The 19923-nt window shown below is 36.7% G+C and overlaps 2 protein-coding genes across 2 annotated transcripts in view; one reads left to right on the top strand and one right to left on the bottom strand.

The window, feature by feature from the left end:
• NT5DC1 (5'-nucleotidase domain containing 1) overlaps positions 1–19923 on the top strand; it is a 250170-nt gene that overhangs the window by 28607 nt on the left and 201640 nt on the right. Inside the window, exons 5-6 of the mRNA XM_027848682.1 lie at positions 634–713; positions 9455–9536. Of these exons, the coding sequence (XP_027704483.1) occupies positions 634–713; positions 9455–9536 (162 nt within the window). The remainder of the gene's footprint in view (positions 1–633; positions 714–9454; positions 9537–19923) is intronic.
• COL10A1 (collagen type X alpha 1 chain) overlaps positions 12232–19923 on the bottom strand; it is a 9301-nt gene continuing 1609 nt past the window's right edge. Inside the window, exon 2 of the mRNA XM_027848681.1 lies at positions 12232–14120. Within this exon, the coding sequence (XP_027704482.1) occupies positions 12232–14120 (1889 nt within the window). The remainder of the gene's footprint in view (positions 14121–19923) is intronic.

Raw genomic sequence — 19923 nt, forward strand, 5'->3', positions numbered from 1 at the left:
GTGTGTGTGTGTGTGTGTGTGTGTGTGTGTGTGTGTGTGTGTGTGTGTGTGTGTTTAAAAAAATTGACACTGCTTACAGGAATCTTTGGCTATTATAGGTCAGTTTTTACATTTTTTTTTTTTTTTTTTTAGAATTTTAGGTTTGTGAGTAGGCTGGTTGCAGTTTTAGAAAAATAACATTTTACTTCTCTTTGCATAAAGTGCTTTTGTTTTAGTCAGTCAGTATTTATTAAGCACCTTCTATGTGCCAGGTAACATATTAAGTGCTGGGGATGCAAATAATAGAAAGAATAACATTCTCTGCTCCTCCAGAAGCTTATAATCTAACGGGATAAGACAGCACACAAAAGGAAACTGAAAAATGAAGAGGAGATACCCAGCTCTTGGACATGATGGAAAACTCCAAGGAGGTTTAGATGTCAAATGACTAGTCTGTTCATTGAGGCTTCAGAGCTAGACATTTCATTAGAAGAAATAAAGACTTCAGTGGAATTTCAACATGGAAAAAGGAATGTGTAGTCCGTCTAAAATCTAATGTCACAGAGTCACATTTTCTTGTATTTGGTACAAGTTAAACATCCATGTTGATACCTAATTAACAAATAACTCATTTTCATTTTACTTTTTTGCCAGCAAAATATTATTTCTTTGACAACTACTTTGACCTTCCTGGAGCCCTTCTCTGCGCCAGAATTGTAGATTGCTTAACCAGGGTAAGTGTTGAATCAGAGCCTGCTTTTTTATATGCAATCCTTGACTATAACTTTACAGAGATGTTGATACCTTTTGAAGTAAGGTTTTACCATTCTATTTATTAGTAGCATTTTTCTCTTTTGTAATTTCAGTGGTGATTGAAAAAGACAAATGCCAAATATTTTCTCAATATTTTGGGAGAGATTAAATAGTAATTTCCTTTTTTTTTTTTTTTTTTTAAACCATAATGGAGTTAATCTCCAGCAGGGGGTGCAAATGTTTAAAACAAGAAAATATAAAGCAAGGTAGTCTGACTTAGTATTTTTTCATAATTTCCTAACTAGAATGAAATATATAAAGGTAACTTAGAAAATACCACACATTCATATAATTTTTAAATGAGAAAATAAAAAAGTAAGTTGACCCAGGATCATAGGATCACAGAATTAGAGCTGGAAAGATCCTTAGCAACCCCTCCTTTTACAGATGAGGAAACTAAGGCTGAATAAAGGGTTTTTTTAAATGTATTTATTTTTATTTTTCAACATTCACTTCCATAATCTTTTGATTATGTTAACTGTATAGCTGTTAACCCTATGCAAATTTTCTCCCCTTCCCTTCTCCCCCTCCCTCCACCCCAAGATGGTGCATAATCTGATATAGGCTCTACATATACATTCATATAAAACATATATATTTTCACATTAGTCATGTTGTAAAGAAGAATTAGAACCAATGGGAGGAACCACAAGAAAGAAGAAACAAAACAACAACAACAAAAGGAGAGCAAATAGTATGCTTTGATCTGCATTCAGACCCCATAGTTCTTTCTCTGGTTGTGGACAGCACTTTCCATCATGAGTCTTTTGGAGTTGTCTTCCATCCTTGCATTGCTGACAAGAGCCACATCTATGAAAGCTGGTCATCGCACAGTGTAGCTGTGTACAGTGTTCTTTTGGTTCTGCTCACTTCACTCAGGCTGAGTAAAGTTAAATGACTTTTGTAGTCAGGTAGCCAGTAAGTGTCTGAGGCAGGGTTGAAACTAAGGTCATTCTAACTCCAAGCCCAGTCCTCTGTCCACTTGCACTACTTTTAAAAATGTATTCTTTATAGTGTTATTGAATATAAAATATTTTTCTATACCCAAATCTGTGTGTTTCTGTGTATTCTCCCTTCCTTTCATCAGTTCTGATGAGTGATATTCAAGTGTGAACCATTCTCTTCACCTCCTCCTTCTTGTTTGTGGAGATGTCTACTTTTCAGTCTGATTATGTGAGGTAGTTTTTCCTAACCTTCCCCTTCCCCTCCTCAGTGTATCCCTCTTCCGCAGCCTATTCATTCTTCTCTTAAGATCATTACCACTCCCAGGCCTTGTCCAACTAGTCTTCCGCTATCACCCCAATGATGAGAGGGTTCATATGAACACATGTATCATCTCTTCATATTAGAATGTAAGCCATTTTTCCTTGTTCAGTCATTTCATGTTTACTTTTTTATTTTTCTCTTAACTCCTATGGTTGAACTTTAAAATTTCTACACAGCTCTTAACCTTTCTCATTGAATCTTTGCCCAAGCTGTGTTTTTCTTTGAGACTTTGTTAGATGTTTTAGAATCATTCTCTACTTCAGGGTTTGCATCTTTAATGTCCTCCATAATGTGAAATTCTTTTTTTGTTTCCTCACTCTTCCAGCCTGCTTCCTAACTTAGGACATGGTGTTAGGGCTGAGTTCTGTGCGCTTCTGGAGGAAAGGTCTGTGCTGGCCCTTTTGCTGCTTTCTTGAGTGTTCTGTTCTTCCAGGATTTCAGGGACATCTCATATTGGAGGCCTATAAACTTTTGATGCCTGCAAAGTGGTCTGATACACCATTGTAGACCTCCTTTTGAGTTAATATCGAACTCTTAATGACTGTGCTTTGAGTTTCATCTTTCAATGAGTTCTGAATATGTGTTACTACCATATATTTTCAGTATCTTGTCCATAGGAATTCAGATTTTGTCAAATGCTTTGCTGAAGTCTATGTAAGCTGTTTCTAAAGTATTCCGATGATCCACCACTCTAGTAATCCTATTTAAGCAAGAAATAAGGCCAGTTTGGCATGACTTGTTCTTTCAAAAAAATTGATGCATTTTGTCTTAATATAACTGATATTTCTCTAAAGAAAATCCCCTTTCTCTTCCCTCCCTCCTTCAAATTGAAACCTTACTTAGGAGGGCAGCTAGGTGACTCAGTGTCAGGAGCACTAAGCCTCCAGTCAGGAAAGCCTGACTGAATTCAAATCTAGCCTCAGACTTCTATTAGCTGTTAGCCCTATGCAAGTCATTTAATCTTTATTTGCCTTAGTTTACACAACTGTAAAATGGAGATAATAACAGCACCTACCTCCTGGGGTTATTGTGAGAATTAAAGACATAATATTTATAAAGCACTTAGCATGGCACCTGGCGCATAGTAGGCACTATATGAATTATGACTTCCTTCTGTTTCCCTCCCCTATTTAAGCAAAAACATTTGATATAATGACCACATCTCACAATGTATACAACATTTTGCTCTAGTGGTCATCTGTCTTTCTGGAGAGGGAGGTATGCTTCATTATCTCTTCCCAAGGCCAATTGTTTTTCAATTACTCCAAAATAAAGAGTATATTTATTACTCTTTTGGTTCTACTTATTTCATTCTTTATCAGTTAATATGCATCTTGTTTCTCAGAATTCCTCATATAATTTCTCACCACACAATAATGTTTCATTACTTCCTAATATTATAGATCATTTAGCTATACACACACATACATACATACTCATTAGCTGTTAGAGCTTAAAGCTGCACAAAGACCTGGGGACATCCTGCCTACACACACACACACACACACATACATTTATGCCACACATATGTGTATATGTATATTCACATTTATAGATGTGTGTATATAATAGGTTTGGAACAACAGCTGTCAAAAGTGGAGTATGGAATCAATTAAAGAAAAGTAAAATGATGCCTTGCTGCAGTCAGGGCTCCTTTGAGATTAGATAACATAAATTTGTAGTAGTTACAGTTAGGAAAGTTGTTGGACTTGCTTTAGCTCTGCTCAGAAATATGTGAGTAGGAGTGGAAGAGGGAAATGGTGGAAATAATCCAGGGTTAGGGTTTAGAAAGTTACTGTCCTATAAGAAACAACAAGTATAAACAACAAACAAATATAAGAATATAGAGAAGCTTGGGAAGCTATATATAAACTGATGCAAAGTTATCTCAGTAGAGCCAGAGAAACCATATAGACATTGACTACAATAACTTAAATGTAAAGAAAAACAGCAACAAAACAATCTAAACTCTGTGCAGTGAAATTATAATCAAGCTTGCCTCTTTGCAGAACTGGGCATCATGATTGTAGGACACTGAATATAATTGTAGATGGTTGATATGTTGGTTAATTCTGCTTTTTTTTTTTCCCCTCTTTTTAAAAGTATTTTTTATGAGAGAAAACCCTCTGGGTTATCTCACATTTCTCTCTGAGCCTTGTGAGAGGAGGAAAGGGAAAGGATATATTAGGAAATGTGCATGATGTAAAAACAAAAGATCAATAAAAAATTTTAGGAAGAAAAAGTCAGAGCTAGAAAATGAATAAATGATTAAAAATATGTTATCTGAGAATATGATTTAAAATCATATACTGTGGGCTAAAATAATTATGATGGGCTCTTGGCTAGGAATGGAACACACTCAGTAAAGGGCTGGCAAAAATGCATTTATCTGGAGTCTTGCCTCTGTAATCAAAAGAGATTTAAAATGAAAAGGGATGAAGAGAGAAGCATGCCTGTAATTATCTACACCAAGCTAGATCCCATGGATAGTAGCTATAACACAAGGAAAAGAATAGCAGTTAAGTCACCCAACAGTTTACAAAATACAAAATTCAGGAAACAAAATCCATGACTTTAGGTACCCATTATATACATGCAGAAAGTACATGCAATAAGCAAAGGGAACTAGAGACAGAAATGCAAACAGGTCAAATTTCACATTGTGAGTATTACTGAGATCTGATGTGGTGGGACCTATATCTGGAATATAGTTCTGGAAAGGTAGGGGTCATCAAAAGAAATAATAAATAAAGGTATGTAGGGTAACACTGTATAAAATCGATCAGCTGTATAAAAAGATCAACTGACCTAAGGGTATCTGGTAATGTAAGGGGAGAGCATTTGCGTGACTATCAAGAGAAAAGGAGAGAAGCAATATTGTTATGGTGGTATACTCTAGACAACCAAGACAGAGAAGCTGAAGAGTTCAGCAAACAACTTACAAGTCTGACACAGAGGTACGATATGGTGATGATGCCAAAACTTTATCCAGGCACCTGCCGGAGTTCTTTCTTTGCCAGAATAGGAGCAGCTAATAACTTTTTGGCTTACCTTAATGATTAATTTCATTCTTAAAAAAAATGAAGTGGATGAGGTGAATTGCTTTTGAAAGTCTAATTCTGACCAACAAAAATGAAATGGCAAGTGAATTAGAAACAATAGGAATATTGATGGTAAGAGATCACTTCATATTGTAATTCATGATAGAGAAGAAAAGGAAAGTCAGGCATATGTGACACATATCCTAAATAGGGGGAGAGAAGATTTCAAATGGTTCAGAGAAAGGGTGAGTAGGATTCTACAAACTAAAATTCTACAGAGGAAGACAACGTAGAAAGAATTGCAAAACTCTAAAGAATGAAATTCTGAAGGTAAAAAAGTTCTGATAAAGAAGAAAAAAGGAAGCTATTTAAAGAGAACAGTATGAATGCAAAAGGAAATTATTGACTTTTTTTTTTTACCATGATATATTTTTTTAAAAATTAGAAGATAGAATCAAGGCTGCTTAATAGGGGATGAATACATGGGTGTGACAACACATCTAAGAATAAAGTCAGGAACACTGAATCTCAGAATTAAGCCAGAAGGAAAGCTAAATACAAGCCAAAGTGCTTAAAAAAAATTATTCTATAGAAAAATGTTGATGAAAGAAGGGATAAGACCACTACCTCAGGGTAAATATGAGATAACAGGAAGAAAGGAAAGAGTGAGTGGGAGAAAGGGAGGAAGGAAGGAGAGAACAACAGGGAGAAATGGAGGAAGAAGGAAGGAGGAGAAAGGGAGGGAAGAAAGGAAAAAAAGAAAGAAGAGAAGAAAACAGCATTTGAGTATTTACCATGTGCCAAGAACTCTGCTTAGCCCTGGGAATGTCCAGACAAGCATAAAGATAATCCCTGCCCTCTAGGAGTTTACGTTCTTTTTTTTTTATTTTTAAAAATGTTTTAGACTTAAATACTAAAACTTAAATACACAATAGAAAAAATAAAAAAAGAAGCATATAAATTTAAATATTGAAACTTAAATACAAAATAAGAAAAGAAAAAAAAAAGCATGTCCTGTGCACAGCAGAACATAATAAAGGATTCAAAATATATAGCAATAAATTTCCATTTCAAGAAAGCCTATATAATAAATGCTACTTCTTGTGTTGAAAACTGTCCATCTTTTCTTTGCTTTCTTGTAAGTTTTCTTTTGTTCTCTGCTACGCACTTTTTACTTAGTTCTTTTTCCCCCCTTCCTCTCCAACTCCCACCCCAGAAGGCACACACACATCTATAGACATGTACTTTCCCTAACAAATTCTATTCCTGATCTTTGTTTTTATGTTTGTGTGTAAGGAGTTTACATTTTTTTGGGGGGAAGATAATACACAAATAGGAGCTGAAGGTGGGGGAGGAAGAGCAAATAAAGGTATTTGAAATGAAATCTTGTTTCACTTCTGCTTTTTCCTCTGTGGAAAATCATCTTTGGATTGGAAAGAAAAGTAAAGGAAAAAAAGTTGATATAAGGGGCCTGAAATTCAAGATAAAAAGATTAAAAAAAAAAACCAAACCGTACCTGTTCTTAAAAAGTTAATGTTACCAACCCTGGATGAATTACATGCCAGGGGACTGAAAGAAATGGCTGGTGTGATTGTTGAACCACTGTAAATAATCTTTAAAAGGTTACAGAGAGCCCATTAGCATCCTCACCTAGTGTTCTCTAAACCCCAGGACACCAGCTACTAGAGTATTCAACAAAAACTGCTGGGAAAATTAGAAGGCAGTCTGGAACAAATTAGGCTCAGACTCACCTCTAATACTGTCTACTACAATAAATTCCAAATGGACACCTGACCTCAGTAGAAGCAATTTAGAGAAGGCGGGGATATACTTTTCATAAATGTGGCTAATGAGAACAGTTTGTGATCTGTCCGATTGTGTAACTCTTTGTTAAGATGAAGAGCGCGCTTCACCAAACTTCTGGATTTTCTTAAAAATTGTTTTCCTTACAATATTGTAGTCATTGTATAAATTGTTCTGGCTGTGTTCACTCCTCTCTGCATCAGTTTATACAAGCCTTCACAGGTTTCTCTGAATCTCAACCGTTCATTATTTCTTATGAAGCAACAATATTTTATTACATTCAAATACCATAATTTATTCAACCATCTTACATCTCATCTCACAACCTCCTGACATCATCCCCCATTATTTCTTCCTTTATTCCACTCTGATGGAAAGAGGTGACTTTTCTCCTCACCTCTCTATGCAACCTTGATCCCATTACCTACCATATTCTGTAGCAAATTGCCTCTACTATCCTCCCCACCCTCATACCTTTAATCTCTCCTTATACAGATTTCCTTCCTTGCTATTTACAGACATACCCAAGTTCTCCCTCATTATAAAAGAAAAGAAACAAAACCCATCACTAAATCTTTATATCTTTCCTCTTTTTCTCAGCCAGAGTCCTTGAACAAGATGTCTTTTTGGTGCCTCAGTTTCCTCTCCTCTTTGTTCTTTACCCCCTGCAATCTGGCTTTCCGCCTTATCACTCTGAAATTTCTCTCTCCAAAGTTACTTATGATCTCTAATTGCCAATTCAAATGGCCTTTTTTTCTGTCTTCATCCTTCTTGAACTCTGCAGGATTTGATGCTGTTAATCACTTTTTCTTTGTACCATCTTTTCTCTGGGTTTTCATGGTGTTACTTTCTCGGGGTCTTTTCCAGCCTCTGCTTCTTCTCAGTCTCATTTCCTTGATCACCACTCACTGTTATTCCCATTAACTGTGAATATAGCCCAAGCCTTTTTCATGGGTCTTCTTTTTTTGTCTTCTACATTCTATCACTTGATATACTCATGTGCTCCCACAGATATAATTATTGCTATTTATATGATTACGTAGATGATCCATTCTTGGTCTCTCTACTGGGCTCACATCCCACATCACAAACTTCCTTTTGCGTTCCTTCAAAGTGAATGTCATATAGCCACCCTTCTCAACCATGGAATGTCCAAATCTAAATTCATTGTCTTCTCCACCAGACTTGATCTGAATTTCCCTAATAGTGTTGAGTGTACGACCATTCCTCCGGTCACCTGGTTTTGCAATTTTGGTATCATCCTTGACTCCTCAGTTTCACTCGTTCTATATATCCAATTAGTTGCAAAATCTTATTTCTGTCTCCATAATTTCTCTTCCATATATATACCTTCTATTCACGTAGCTACCACTCTTGGATTTAGAACATCCTCACGTCTCACTTGGACTATTGGAGTAGCCTTTTTGTTCTATCCACCTCAAGCTTCTCCCTGCTCCCTTTTCTCCTCCACTTAGCTGTCAAAATGATTTTCTTAAAACACGGTTCTGATCTTGTCTCCTCTTACTCAAGAAAGTCAAATGACTCTTAATTGTCTCTAGTGTCAAATATGAACTCCTCTGTCTGGTATTTAAAACTCTTCACAACCTGACCCCTTTTTACTTTTCCAATGTTCTTATAAATTACTTTCCCTGACACGTTCTGGGTTCCAGCCATTTTGGCCTAATTACTTTCCCTCACACGTGATGTTCTGATGTTCTGTCAGCATCCTTCATGGATTTTCCCAGTTGATCACCATGCCTGGAAAATTCTACCTCCTCACTTCTGCCTCCTGAAATGCCTCAAGGTACACCTCAAATTCCACCTTCTTTATAAAGTCTTTCCTAGTCCTACCAGCTATATAAGGAGCCAAACTACTTTGTGTTCATTTTATTTAACTTATGTGTGCATGTATGTATATATCCACACAAACACATATACACATACATTCTGTTTCCCCAGTTAGAATGTAAAGTCCTTTTTTTTTTTTTAGGTCATTATTTCATTTTTTTCCTTTTATCTCTGGCACTTAGCACAGTTCCTTTCATATATTAAGCACTTCATAAATGCTTGTTGATGGATTGATTTCTATCACATCAACATGCCTTAAATTATTTACCCATTACCCAATCTGAGGGCATCTACTTTGTCTCCAGCTCTTTGCTACTATAAAAAGTGCTGCTGTAAACATTTTCTGATGTTTCTTTTTATCATTGACCTACTTGGGATGTACTTGTACTTGATTCACAGTGGGACCTAAGGGTGAAAGAGTCACTTAGTCATTTTCCTCTCATTGTTTCAAATTGCTTTCTAGAATATTTAGGCCAATTCACAGCTCAACCAATGGCATACAAAGGCGTCTGTTTTTGACCATCTGGTAATTGGCAACTTTCTGCTAGTGGCCCAATTGATGGGAAAGATTATTGTTTTAAAATATCTATGTCTGGACACAGAATTACAGTTATTTGCATACACACCATTTTTATTTTTCTGTATATAAAAATTAGGATACCAATTTGTTTTTGTTTTTGTTCTTTTTTTTGGGTCCTCTACAGGAAGGTAACCAGGAAACATTTGATTTTTGGAAGGATATTCTTGCTAGTATACACCATAATTATAAAATAACAGCTTTTAAAGGTGAGTTTCTTGGAATGTTATCCAAAGTTTTGGTGAATTAATTAGAAGTTGCTTTTTCTTTTTTTCTCTCAATTAGATTGTCGTCATTTAAATGTTATATTCTGTATTACATTTCTTGGTTAATCTTTTTGTGAACTGAAGTATGTGTTATCATAATAAATGTTATTGTCTCGGTCCTACTAGTGTATTTTGAGTAGCTGGCTACTTATGTTGCCTGTGTGCTCCCTAGTGTGAGGGCCTTGATTTTGATATTCCCTGGCCAGGGTATCAGATTGAGGATTGCTGTGGCTGTTGGCATGGACATGTAAATCTAGTTCAGTACCAGGACAGCCTCTGGGAAGGTGCCTGCTCATGAAACACCAACCACTCTTGTTTGAGAAACAATGTTGGCTAACCCACAACAAGGGCAGTAATACCTGAAGGTAATGAATTGAATGTTAACCCAGATATTAACTGTCTAAGTCAAGAGTCTGCCATCCTTTACCTATACTCACAGAATGACAGTTACCTACTTTTAAAAAATTGTTTTGTTTCATTGTTTCCTAATTTTGTGATAGGCTATCAGGAATGAAAATGATATAAGCTGGGAGCTATACTTTTGCCACTTTTCTGAGTCTGAGTGTTTTTCTACTTTTAGTGACTCTGTCATGTATTAGTTTTGAATTTGCTAGGCTACTCTTGGTAACTTGAACTGATAGAAATTTTTTGGGAGGTGGGAGTGGGATGGCTGACTTCTTTGCACCTCGTTGTGGGCATTTGAGTGTTAATTTCTCAGCAACAATGTGGCTCAGGACTTCACCTTTTATTATAGTTGATGACACTTTTTAATTGGCTAATTGCTTTTATTTGTTATTTAATTGGCTAATTGTTTTATTTGTTATCATGCTGTGATAACAGCATTGTGATAACAGATGAGTATCAATGAAGAAGCCAGGCCCAAGTCAGCTTTTAAAGATATCCATCAGTTTATTGGTTTACATTCTGTTAACTTTGAAAAACAAAAAGCATTGAAAATAGCAAATATGCTGGTTTTAGATGAATTTGACCTAAAAATCCATTTTCTTGGTTTTGTTGCAATATAATTAAAGAGTAGGTGAAAACATTTGTGCTTTCAAAAGGTTCTGGCTTATCATGGGATTTTTGAAACAGCAATATACAAATATGACAGAGCATAAATACTCTCTATTTAGACTGTTTAAGACTTTGATGCTAGCTGTAATTCCACTGAAATTCATGGAAATGGAAGACTTGCAATAGACTAATGTACTGTAAATACTTCAGAAATGTCATTTGTAAAAAGTATCCAATGAACAAAACATTTCACATAATGAAGCCAAGAAACCCAGTAATGAAAGGTACTTTCTAGTGACAGAAACAGTAATCATCATGTGAACCAATTGATTGCGCACAGCTTTCATCTGCACCAACTGCCTTAAGTAAATGAACTGGAAGGAAATGCCACCATTTCACGCTCCAACTTGAGACGGTCATCTTGTCACAGGACATCTTTCCATACTTTGAAGGTAGCAACTAAGAAGACTTTTTAGCTACCAAATGAATTTTTGAGGTGGTTGAATTGAATAAGCACCTTGTGTAGCAGAAATGGATTAACATAATAGGGTGTTTTGTTTTGTTTTTTAGTTTGGCTAGAATACTTTTACTTTATTATTCATAAAAGCACCATTGTAGGGATACATATTTGAACGCACCCTTCTCAGAATGCACCATCAGAAAGTGCTGTAGGGTACAGCACCTTTCAAATGTGTGTGTTCAAGTTTACTAGCGATACAGTACCTTTTTCTAAATGTCTCCAAAATGTACTAATGTTAGTGGCTAGATTTTGGCATGTTTTGAAAGATATTGTCAAATTTCTGAAATCAAATCTTAGACTAAAAATCCTTTTCTTCTAAGATTCTTATTCTTGTGTTTGGGTTAGGTTTTTTTTGGCGTTAATAATGTTTTTTTGTAAAGCCGTCAATCAAAGGGCCAACTCTTCTCTTTTCAGATATGATTTGGATGTTGGCATATATTTCACTTTTAAGATAAATTGTATAGATTGTTTTACATATTTAAGATCAAAACAGTTTCAGTGTGGGCTTTAAAAGTGTTCTTTAAAATTTGAAGTTTTTGTTTAATTTACTTTTAGACAGATAAGAAACGTCCACATTGTGTAAAAAAAAAATGTGCTTAAGTTAGCTATATTTTTAGCTTGAAAATTCCACCATTACATTTCTGTATGCTGTTAAGAATTTTATATAAAAGATTCGGGTAAACTCAGCAGTTTCTGATGGTTAAAATGAATCTCTTGAAGGCTATTATGTAAATTCATCTACTTTCATTCTAGAAACTTGTTGTCTCTAAAAGATGATTCTATGGTGAGGCTATGTTTCTTCCTTTTAGTGAATTACAGTACAGGTAGAGTGAAATTTCACAATATCACATGATTTCACATAAAACATTAGGGTATCTTAGACATAATTACTAGAAATCCTTAAAATGAAAGTGATCTTCATATGCAATTTACTATATTGTTTTTCAGCTTATGTTTCTAATGGTAAATTCCCATTTCCCAGACATTTGAAAAGTAGTCAATTTTTACAATGTTTTGGCTGTTGGAGGGGTGTGATTTCTAGGAAAACATCTCATTAAAAACGTTTTTCAGGCAGACAATGTAGATTAGCTGTGCAGGCTGTTTTTATATTAAGGCAAATAAAAATCCTGAGAAAGATGAATGAACATACTCAGAAGAATATAAACCATTGGATTCTGCATTTGGTAGCTGTAGCCATACTTGATCATTTTCTATGAGATCTATGACAGTACTCCCTGAAGCCTGATCTAAGTATCCTTTTGTATATTCATCATAGGTGTACATTATGGGGGTACCATTCTTATACAAGCCTATCCACACATGATTCCCTTTCACATGTACGTGGTAGGAGAAGTAGTATAGACCTGGTATCCTACAAGTAAAAATTCCAGTTCTTGGATCATAGTGCTGTTGCCTGTTATAGACAATTTTGTCAAATGGAATTGGAGTGCCTATTGCTGGGTAGGCTTTGGAGAGAATAACTGTGAAAGCTGACACAGGCATTCCTGTTATACCCTGATTTGCACTTACTAGAGGTGTCCCTGATAAGCTTGGCCTTTGACCAGCTTTTATAAAGCCCTCTGGCATGACTGCTTGACCTGGTGGGCCTGGAGGTCCTGGGGGCCCTGGGCGTCCAGGCTCTCCATTATGACCTCTTGGACCTGGTAGCCCTGGTGGCCCCATTGGTCCATTGAGTCCTTTAGTTGCAATACCAGCTGGGCCAGGCAGGCCTGGACTTCCTGGATCTCCTTTAGTCCCAGGGAATCCTGGAATTCCTGGTGGCCCAATTGGGCCTCTTGTTCCTGGTATTCCAGGGGCTCCCCTAGGACCTGGCTCACCATTGTGTCCTGGTATGCCCTTAGCACCAGCTGCTCCTACAGGGCCTGGTAAACCAGGAGAACCCCCCAATCCAGTGTCCCCTTTTGGGCCTGGCAAACCTGGGTTGCCCTTGGGACCATTGAGACCTGGTTCTCCTGGGTAGCCTGGTTTTCCTTCTAACCCAGGTAGGCCTCTATCTCCCTTGGCTCCTGGGGACCCTGCAGGGCCTATTGGGCCTGCCTCCCCTTTAGAACCAGGAATGCCATGGTTACCTGGTATTCCTTTTGGTCCTTGGGGTCCCATGCGTCCTGGGGGCCCATTCAAACCTGGTTCCCCTGGGTGACCTGCTGGACCTTGTTCCCCTTTGACTCCCGGAGCCCCTGGAAGGCCTTCAGGTCCCCTCTGCCCTTTCATCCCTGGTAAACCTGGTTTACCAAATCCAGGTGCACCTGGCATACCTGCTATTCCTGGAGCTCCTGGAAGACCTTTGGTTCCAGGTGTCCCTGGCAATCCTGGTGCCCCATTGACTCCTGGCTTTCCTATTCCTGCTGCTCCAGGTTCTCCACGAGGACCTTGGGGACCTGGTAGGCCAGGAGGGCCAATTTCCCCTGGGAAACCTCTATCTCCTTTAGCACCAGGCTGTCCTGGAAATCCATTTTCTCCCCTTTTCCCTACTCCAGCAAGCCCTGGAGGTCCCATGGGACCCTGTGGACCTGGATGACCTCTCTCACCTGGCCTTCCAGGAATTCCATATCCATTTTCCCCCTTTTGTCCATTCATACCAGGGATGCCTGGTACACCTTTTTCTCCAGGAAGACCCCTAGGTCCTGGAGCCCCTGTTGGCCCCTGTGGTCCTGGTTTGCCTGGAACAGATAGGCCAGCGGGGCCAGGAATTCCAGGAGGTCCTGGCGGGCCTCTTGGCCCTGGCAAACCAGCAGGTCCAACATTTCCTTTCTCTCCGTATGGTCCTCTCTCACCTGGCTTTCCTGGGAGACCTGGTAAGCCTGGTTTCCCAACTGCAGACAGTCCTGGTGGTCCTGGCATACCTGGCTGTCCTTGAGGCCCTGGGCTTCCATAGCCTGGCTTTCCTGGAGGTCCAGAAGGTCCAGGCTGTCCACGGGGGCCTGTGGGGCCTGGTGGTCCAGGAAGACCTTGTTCTCCTCTAATTGGTATGCCTAAAAGACATTAAACACACACATACACAAAATGGAAAAATTAAGATTTTTTGTGGAAAAAAATCACTGTTCCTAAATTATAAATCATGAGGCTGAAAAAAGTTTTTGGTGCCATCTAATTCATTTCCCTGTGTTTAGGAATAATCCAAACCAAACTCTCAACAAAATGAAAATTCATTTTAAAAGTCAAATCGAGAAGGTGAATTTATAACTCTCTGGTAACCTATTACAGTATCTTAATAACAGAGTACTGTAGATACTTTCATTCATTACAACTTCTAATGGGCTATAATGGGATTGTGAAATCCATTCACTTTAACAATTCAATAAGCATTCATTAAGTGCTGATTTTATGAAAATCCTTGTGCAATGCACTGGAAGTACAAAAATTAAAAAAAAAATAGTTCTTGGCCTCATAGTCTACCAGAAACTGAGAGTTCAGTGGAAATTGTTCCAACTATGTATTCTTGCATTTTCTTTGGAGTATATGTATAGATATACCTATATATAGGGATATATATGTATATGTGTTTATATATACACATGTATATGCATGCATGTATACGTATGTATGCACATATATACATACATGAGGATATATCTACATGTGTGTATATGATATATAGGAATATAGCTATATTTATACATGTATAGATTTACTAAAAAAAACCAAACATATACAGACTGCAAAGGTAGAATAAATTTGAAAAGGTTTAAATATAGTGATTTTTTTTTTCTTTCGTAAAAGTTAATAGAGTTTTAATGAGAAACGCTTTTGTTACAATGTGGAGATGCTTTTGAAAGCAGGAACTGTCTTTTACCTTTTTTGTATTCCCAGCACTTAGCTGGCACATAGTAGGTGTTTAATAAATGCTTGTTGACTGACTGGCAAGCCTGTACTGAATGAGGTTCAAGTTTAGGTTGAACATCAACCTAAATCTTCTTTCATTCTCAAAGCTAATAGTGAACCTTGTCCTTTCTTTTATTGAGACAGAATCAAAAGAAAACATCATGAGGGAGCTAGAAATGAAGGGATAATTTTAATACCCTGTTTAGGACATAAAGAAGCTCTACAATTTACTACCTCTGAGACCTTGAACAAGTCCCTTAATGTCTCAAAGCCTCAGTTTCCTCATCTGTAAAATGAGGCTTTCTAAAGCGTCTTCCATCTTTAAAGCTATGACTCTATGTTCATAAGTGAATAAATGTGCTTAAATTAGGCTGATTTGGAGCTTTTACTTAAGGCAGATAAATATTCATAAACTTAATTTTTTATAAAAAACCTCACTACTGTCAGCTCTATAAATGTAAAACTTTGTTGTCTACCCTTAGTGCCTAGCCTAGTATCTTGTGTGTAGTACTTATATACAAAAAGTATAAACAAGTGACTCAAGGAGCATTAATTGCAACCTGGGGTGGAGATTTTCTCAGCGATTGATAAGTTTTACAGCTTCAAGCCTATATATAGCATATTTAGAAATGCAGATCAGAATCCATTCAATTCAACCAGTTCTGGCGCTGTTATTTGCTAGACCCTGTGATAGGCTCTCAGATACAAAGATATACTCCTCTGGGTCTGGATCAGAAGAAGTTTATTTGCTAAGAAAGGACAAATCTGCACATAATTGTGATGTATTTGAGAATGAGAAGAGTAAAGGACAGATCTGAGTGGAGTTCTATGAGAAATTTGAAGGAGGGAATACTTTTCAATGGTGGGGTGCCACTGAAGAGGTAGCATGTCAAGTTGGACTTTGAACGGAAGGCACCAACTGATAGGAGAGGGAGAAGAAAGAGAGAAAAGTACATTCTAGGCCTAAGAGCTGATCTAAGCAAAGGCACAGATGTGGGAAATGGAGAATCTTATTATTTGGCTTGAGTATTGAGTATATATGACTAGAGAAAGTATGACATAAAGCTAGAAAATATAATCTGGAACTCTTATAGATTGAAAAGGTACATAATCTGTGATGACAGTAATGAAAGGACAGAGTTATCCACTCAGGCAGAACTCTCTTGGAAAATTGGTGTCCATTGTGCTGAGTACAGTCCTGTAACGTGAATCAGACTTCATCTCTTCCAAAATGCACAGATGCATGCATGTGTATTACTTACATAGTTATGAGATGGCTTCTTCCATTGTAAAATTAGTAGATTGCCATCCAACGATTTGATTAAATCAAGATGAAGGTAATGCCATCCTTGGCAGCTAGGTGGATCAGTAGATAGAGTGCTAGGCCTAGTGTTCAGAAGAACTGGGATTCAAAAATGGCCTCAGACACTTATTAGCTATGTGACCCTGGGCAAGTCACTTAACCTCTGTTATAATGTACTGGAGAAGGAAATGGCAAACTACTCCAGTATCTTTGCTGAGAAAACCCCATGGATAGTATGCTCCACAGGGTCATGAAGAGTCAGACATGATAGAAAAACTAAATAGCACTACCATCCTTAAGAAAAGACTAGTTGAGAAGTTTAAGAAGCATTAGCATATTGAAATGTTGGTATGCTTCCACAAAGACAGAATCATAGTCCGCCATTCAGGTTACAAAACCTGTGGTGATGCAATTTAGTGTGGAACATGGTTTAACTTTTTTAGCTCTACTTAATTATAGACCATAATGTTCAGTTTGGGAAAGTCTACATTTCTCTACATATATTTATTTCTCAAATGCAAATAAATCCTTTTGTTTACAAATTGATGGTGGACTTGTTTTGACTTTTATTGTCAACTTGATTTGTGTATTTGATCTAGGATTTTCTGTCATAATTATCATTAATAATATCTTTCAATGAATGATAATGGGTTTTGGTTTTTTTTTCGTTTTGTAGTAAACACTAATGCTGTTGATATTTTGACTCACTGCTACCTGTAATTTGTTGTTGCTGAGTTGTTTGAGTCGTGTCCTATTTTTCATGACCCCATTTGGGGTTTTCTTGGCAAAGATACTGGAGTGGTTTGTCATTTCCTTCTCCAGTTCATTTGACAGATGAGGAAACTGAGTCAAACAGGGCTAAGTGACTTGCTCAGGGTCACACAGCTAGTAAGTGTCTAAGGTCAGATTTAAACTCAAGATAATGAATCTTCCTGGTTCCAAGCCCAGTGCTCTATCTACTGTGACACCTAGCTGCCCTGCTAATCCTAATTAATAGGATTTTATTTAAGCATACTAATTGTAATCCTTTATAATAGAAGTATAAGCTAAATGCTAATTTCTAGGTTTGTTAACAGTCCTTCAGTGCTATACATATTAGTTTCTATTTGGTGGTTTACAGTTATATTTATGCATATATGATAACATTTTAAATTAGAAATGAAAATGATATTAGGAAAATCTCTCAAAAAAAGAGTCAGAATTTTTTATCCCTAAAAATAGCAATATCTTTAGAAGGTATGTCCTTTATAAAAGTTTTTAATATAAGTCACAAGCTTTCTAAATGAGAAAACACCTTCCCCACGAAATAAAACCAATTTGTTCAGTCATCACATGCCATGAAGTAGATATTGATGATATTTATGATATCCCTTTATATCAATTAAGAATAGAAAAGCACATTAAGATACTTCTATTAAGATAAAAGAAAAAGGGTGGGAGACAGCTAAGTAGCACAGTGGATAGAGCTCTAGGAGTTATGAGGACGTGAGTTCAAATGTGGCCTGAGACACTTGACATCTTTATTACAATATAATTTGTTTTCTTTTGTAATCTTATGTATTTTATTTCATGCATTTAAAAGCCTTATTCTCAGAAGGGTTCCAAAAGATGCATAAAAAGCTTAAAAACCCCACTAGCTACTGTGATGAAAATGATATATTGAATTGTGCCTTGATGATCTGATAGTATGAATATGGTACAAAGTGCCCCAATTACTTAGTATTTATTTTATTTAAGGTGTTAGCTTTTTATTGACTATTAGGGCGGTAGAATAAAGAAAAACCCAGTTGGTGAATGGAAAAAAAAATTTACATCATGAAAAGTGTAGTCTAATAAAACAAGTACTAATTTGAGGTTCAAAAAACCCCTGTTAAAGTCCTGCCTCTGACACTAGCTATGTCACCATAGGCATGTGGCTGTTTGCCTCATTTTCATCATCTGTCAAGTGGGAAGAGTAATTCTTTAATTCCGTACCTCACAGCAATGTTGTGAGAAATGTATTTTGGTAAACCTTAAAGCTCTTCATAAATATAAGAGCTGTTATTATGAAAAGAGTTTAAGACAGAAAAATCAATAACTATCTAAATCAATGAAAAGGCACTATCTTTAGGTAATACATTTTTTATTTAAAAACATTTTTAAAAATTTCTCTCCCTTAAAAGTAGAATCAATGTAGAATAGAGGTTTCAGGGAAGAAGAGAAAGTAACGTTTATTTCTCTGGAATGCACTATCAGTCAGTGGTGAAATGCCTGGGAGAGTATGTTTTATCATGGATTGGTAGAATGGAATCACTAACTTTTAACACATGCAGGACATGTAGCAAAGTAGAATGTCAAGTTTGTGGCAACCAGATGCCATGTGATGAGAATTACACACTCGTATTTCTCCTCCACCGGGGCCCATTTTCTATGATGGTATCTCACCTACCAGCTTTCCCTATTGTTATTTTTTCCATCTGGAATCATTGTAAAGCACACCACTTTTGACCTAGATGAGAGCTGGTTTACTTCACTTTTATCTGCTGCCACACCTGACAGAAAAACAGCCTCTAATTCTAGCCATTCTTTTTCCAAACCAAACCTTTTCTATTACTGTTTTTTGTTTGTTTTTTAATTCTGGACATTATCAAATAGAACTTTTTTTTAAAAAAAAATTAGGACAATCTTTACATGTAATAATAAAAAATAATGTTCTATTTAGAAAAAAAAGGACAAAAATGAAGCTTAAAATCAATTGTCTTACTTCTCGATACCATGAAATGAGACCCTTGGAAAGATTCCCTACTCCCACCCCTCCACGACTTAACCCACTATATGTAACCGTTTTCTGATTTCTTTTTTTCAGTAGGAAGATTTTTGTCTACATAAAAAAAAAATTGAGCCTTTTATGTCTTCTGAAGCAAGGCAGGGTTCAAACTGAGCACGTGTTGCCTTGGGTGGAATGTTAATGCAGTAGTGTCCTGGCAGTGAAGTTCATGAAACAGTACAGGCCAAGCATTGTATTTCCCTTAGGCCTGATATTTTAAATAAGGGAAGAATTTTAAAAAAAAAAGAAAAGAAAAGCAAAATGAACAAAAGAAAACCTGCCAGAGACTTCATTTACCTAAAATATCCCAGTGCAGTGATGTGGCATGGTACCTAGTCTTAGAGTTGCCTAGAGCACTGAAAGACTAAAAGAACTGCAGAGGATCACACAGCACGTCTATGTAAGAGGCAGAGGCCTTCTGGGCTTTGAGGTCATCTTTCTGTCCACTAAGCCACACTTCCTTCTTATTTCTATAACTGTTCAATATTAATATTTTAAAAAGTGATAGAGAATTAGATAACTTCAATTTTTAAAAGTGAGCTGACAATATTTTATACTGGCATGAATATCTTTAATGGCTTTAAGTATGTTACAATGTTCTTTAATTTTCACTTTGAGATTTTGTGTAATAGTCAAACTCACAAGCTTTGTTCAAATCTAAGTCAACTTCATAATAAAACAAAGTCAGGTGTTTGTTTCAAAGTTAACAAAATTTTGAAAGTAACTCAAATTCTATTCCCTACCTCAAATTTACTTTACAAATGGCTTTTTTTCTCTCTCTCTTTTTCTGTCTTCCCTTTCCTCTTTGTCCCTTCCTTCCTTCTTTCCTTCCTTTTCCTTCCTT

This window comes from Vombatus ursinus, unplaced genomic scaffold (genome assembly GCF_900497805.2).
Source record: "Vombatus ursinus unplaced genomic scaffold, bare-nosed wombat genome assembly UNPS02006779.1, whole genome shotgun sequence".
NCBI lineage: Eukaryota > Metazoa > Chordata > Mammalia > Diprotodontia > Vombatidae > Vombatus > Vombatus ursinus.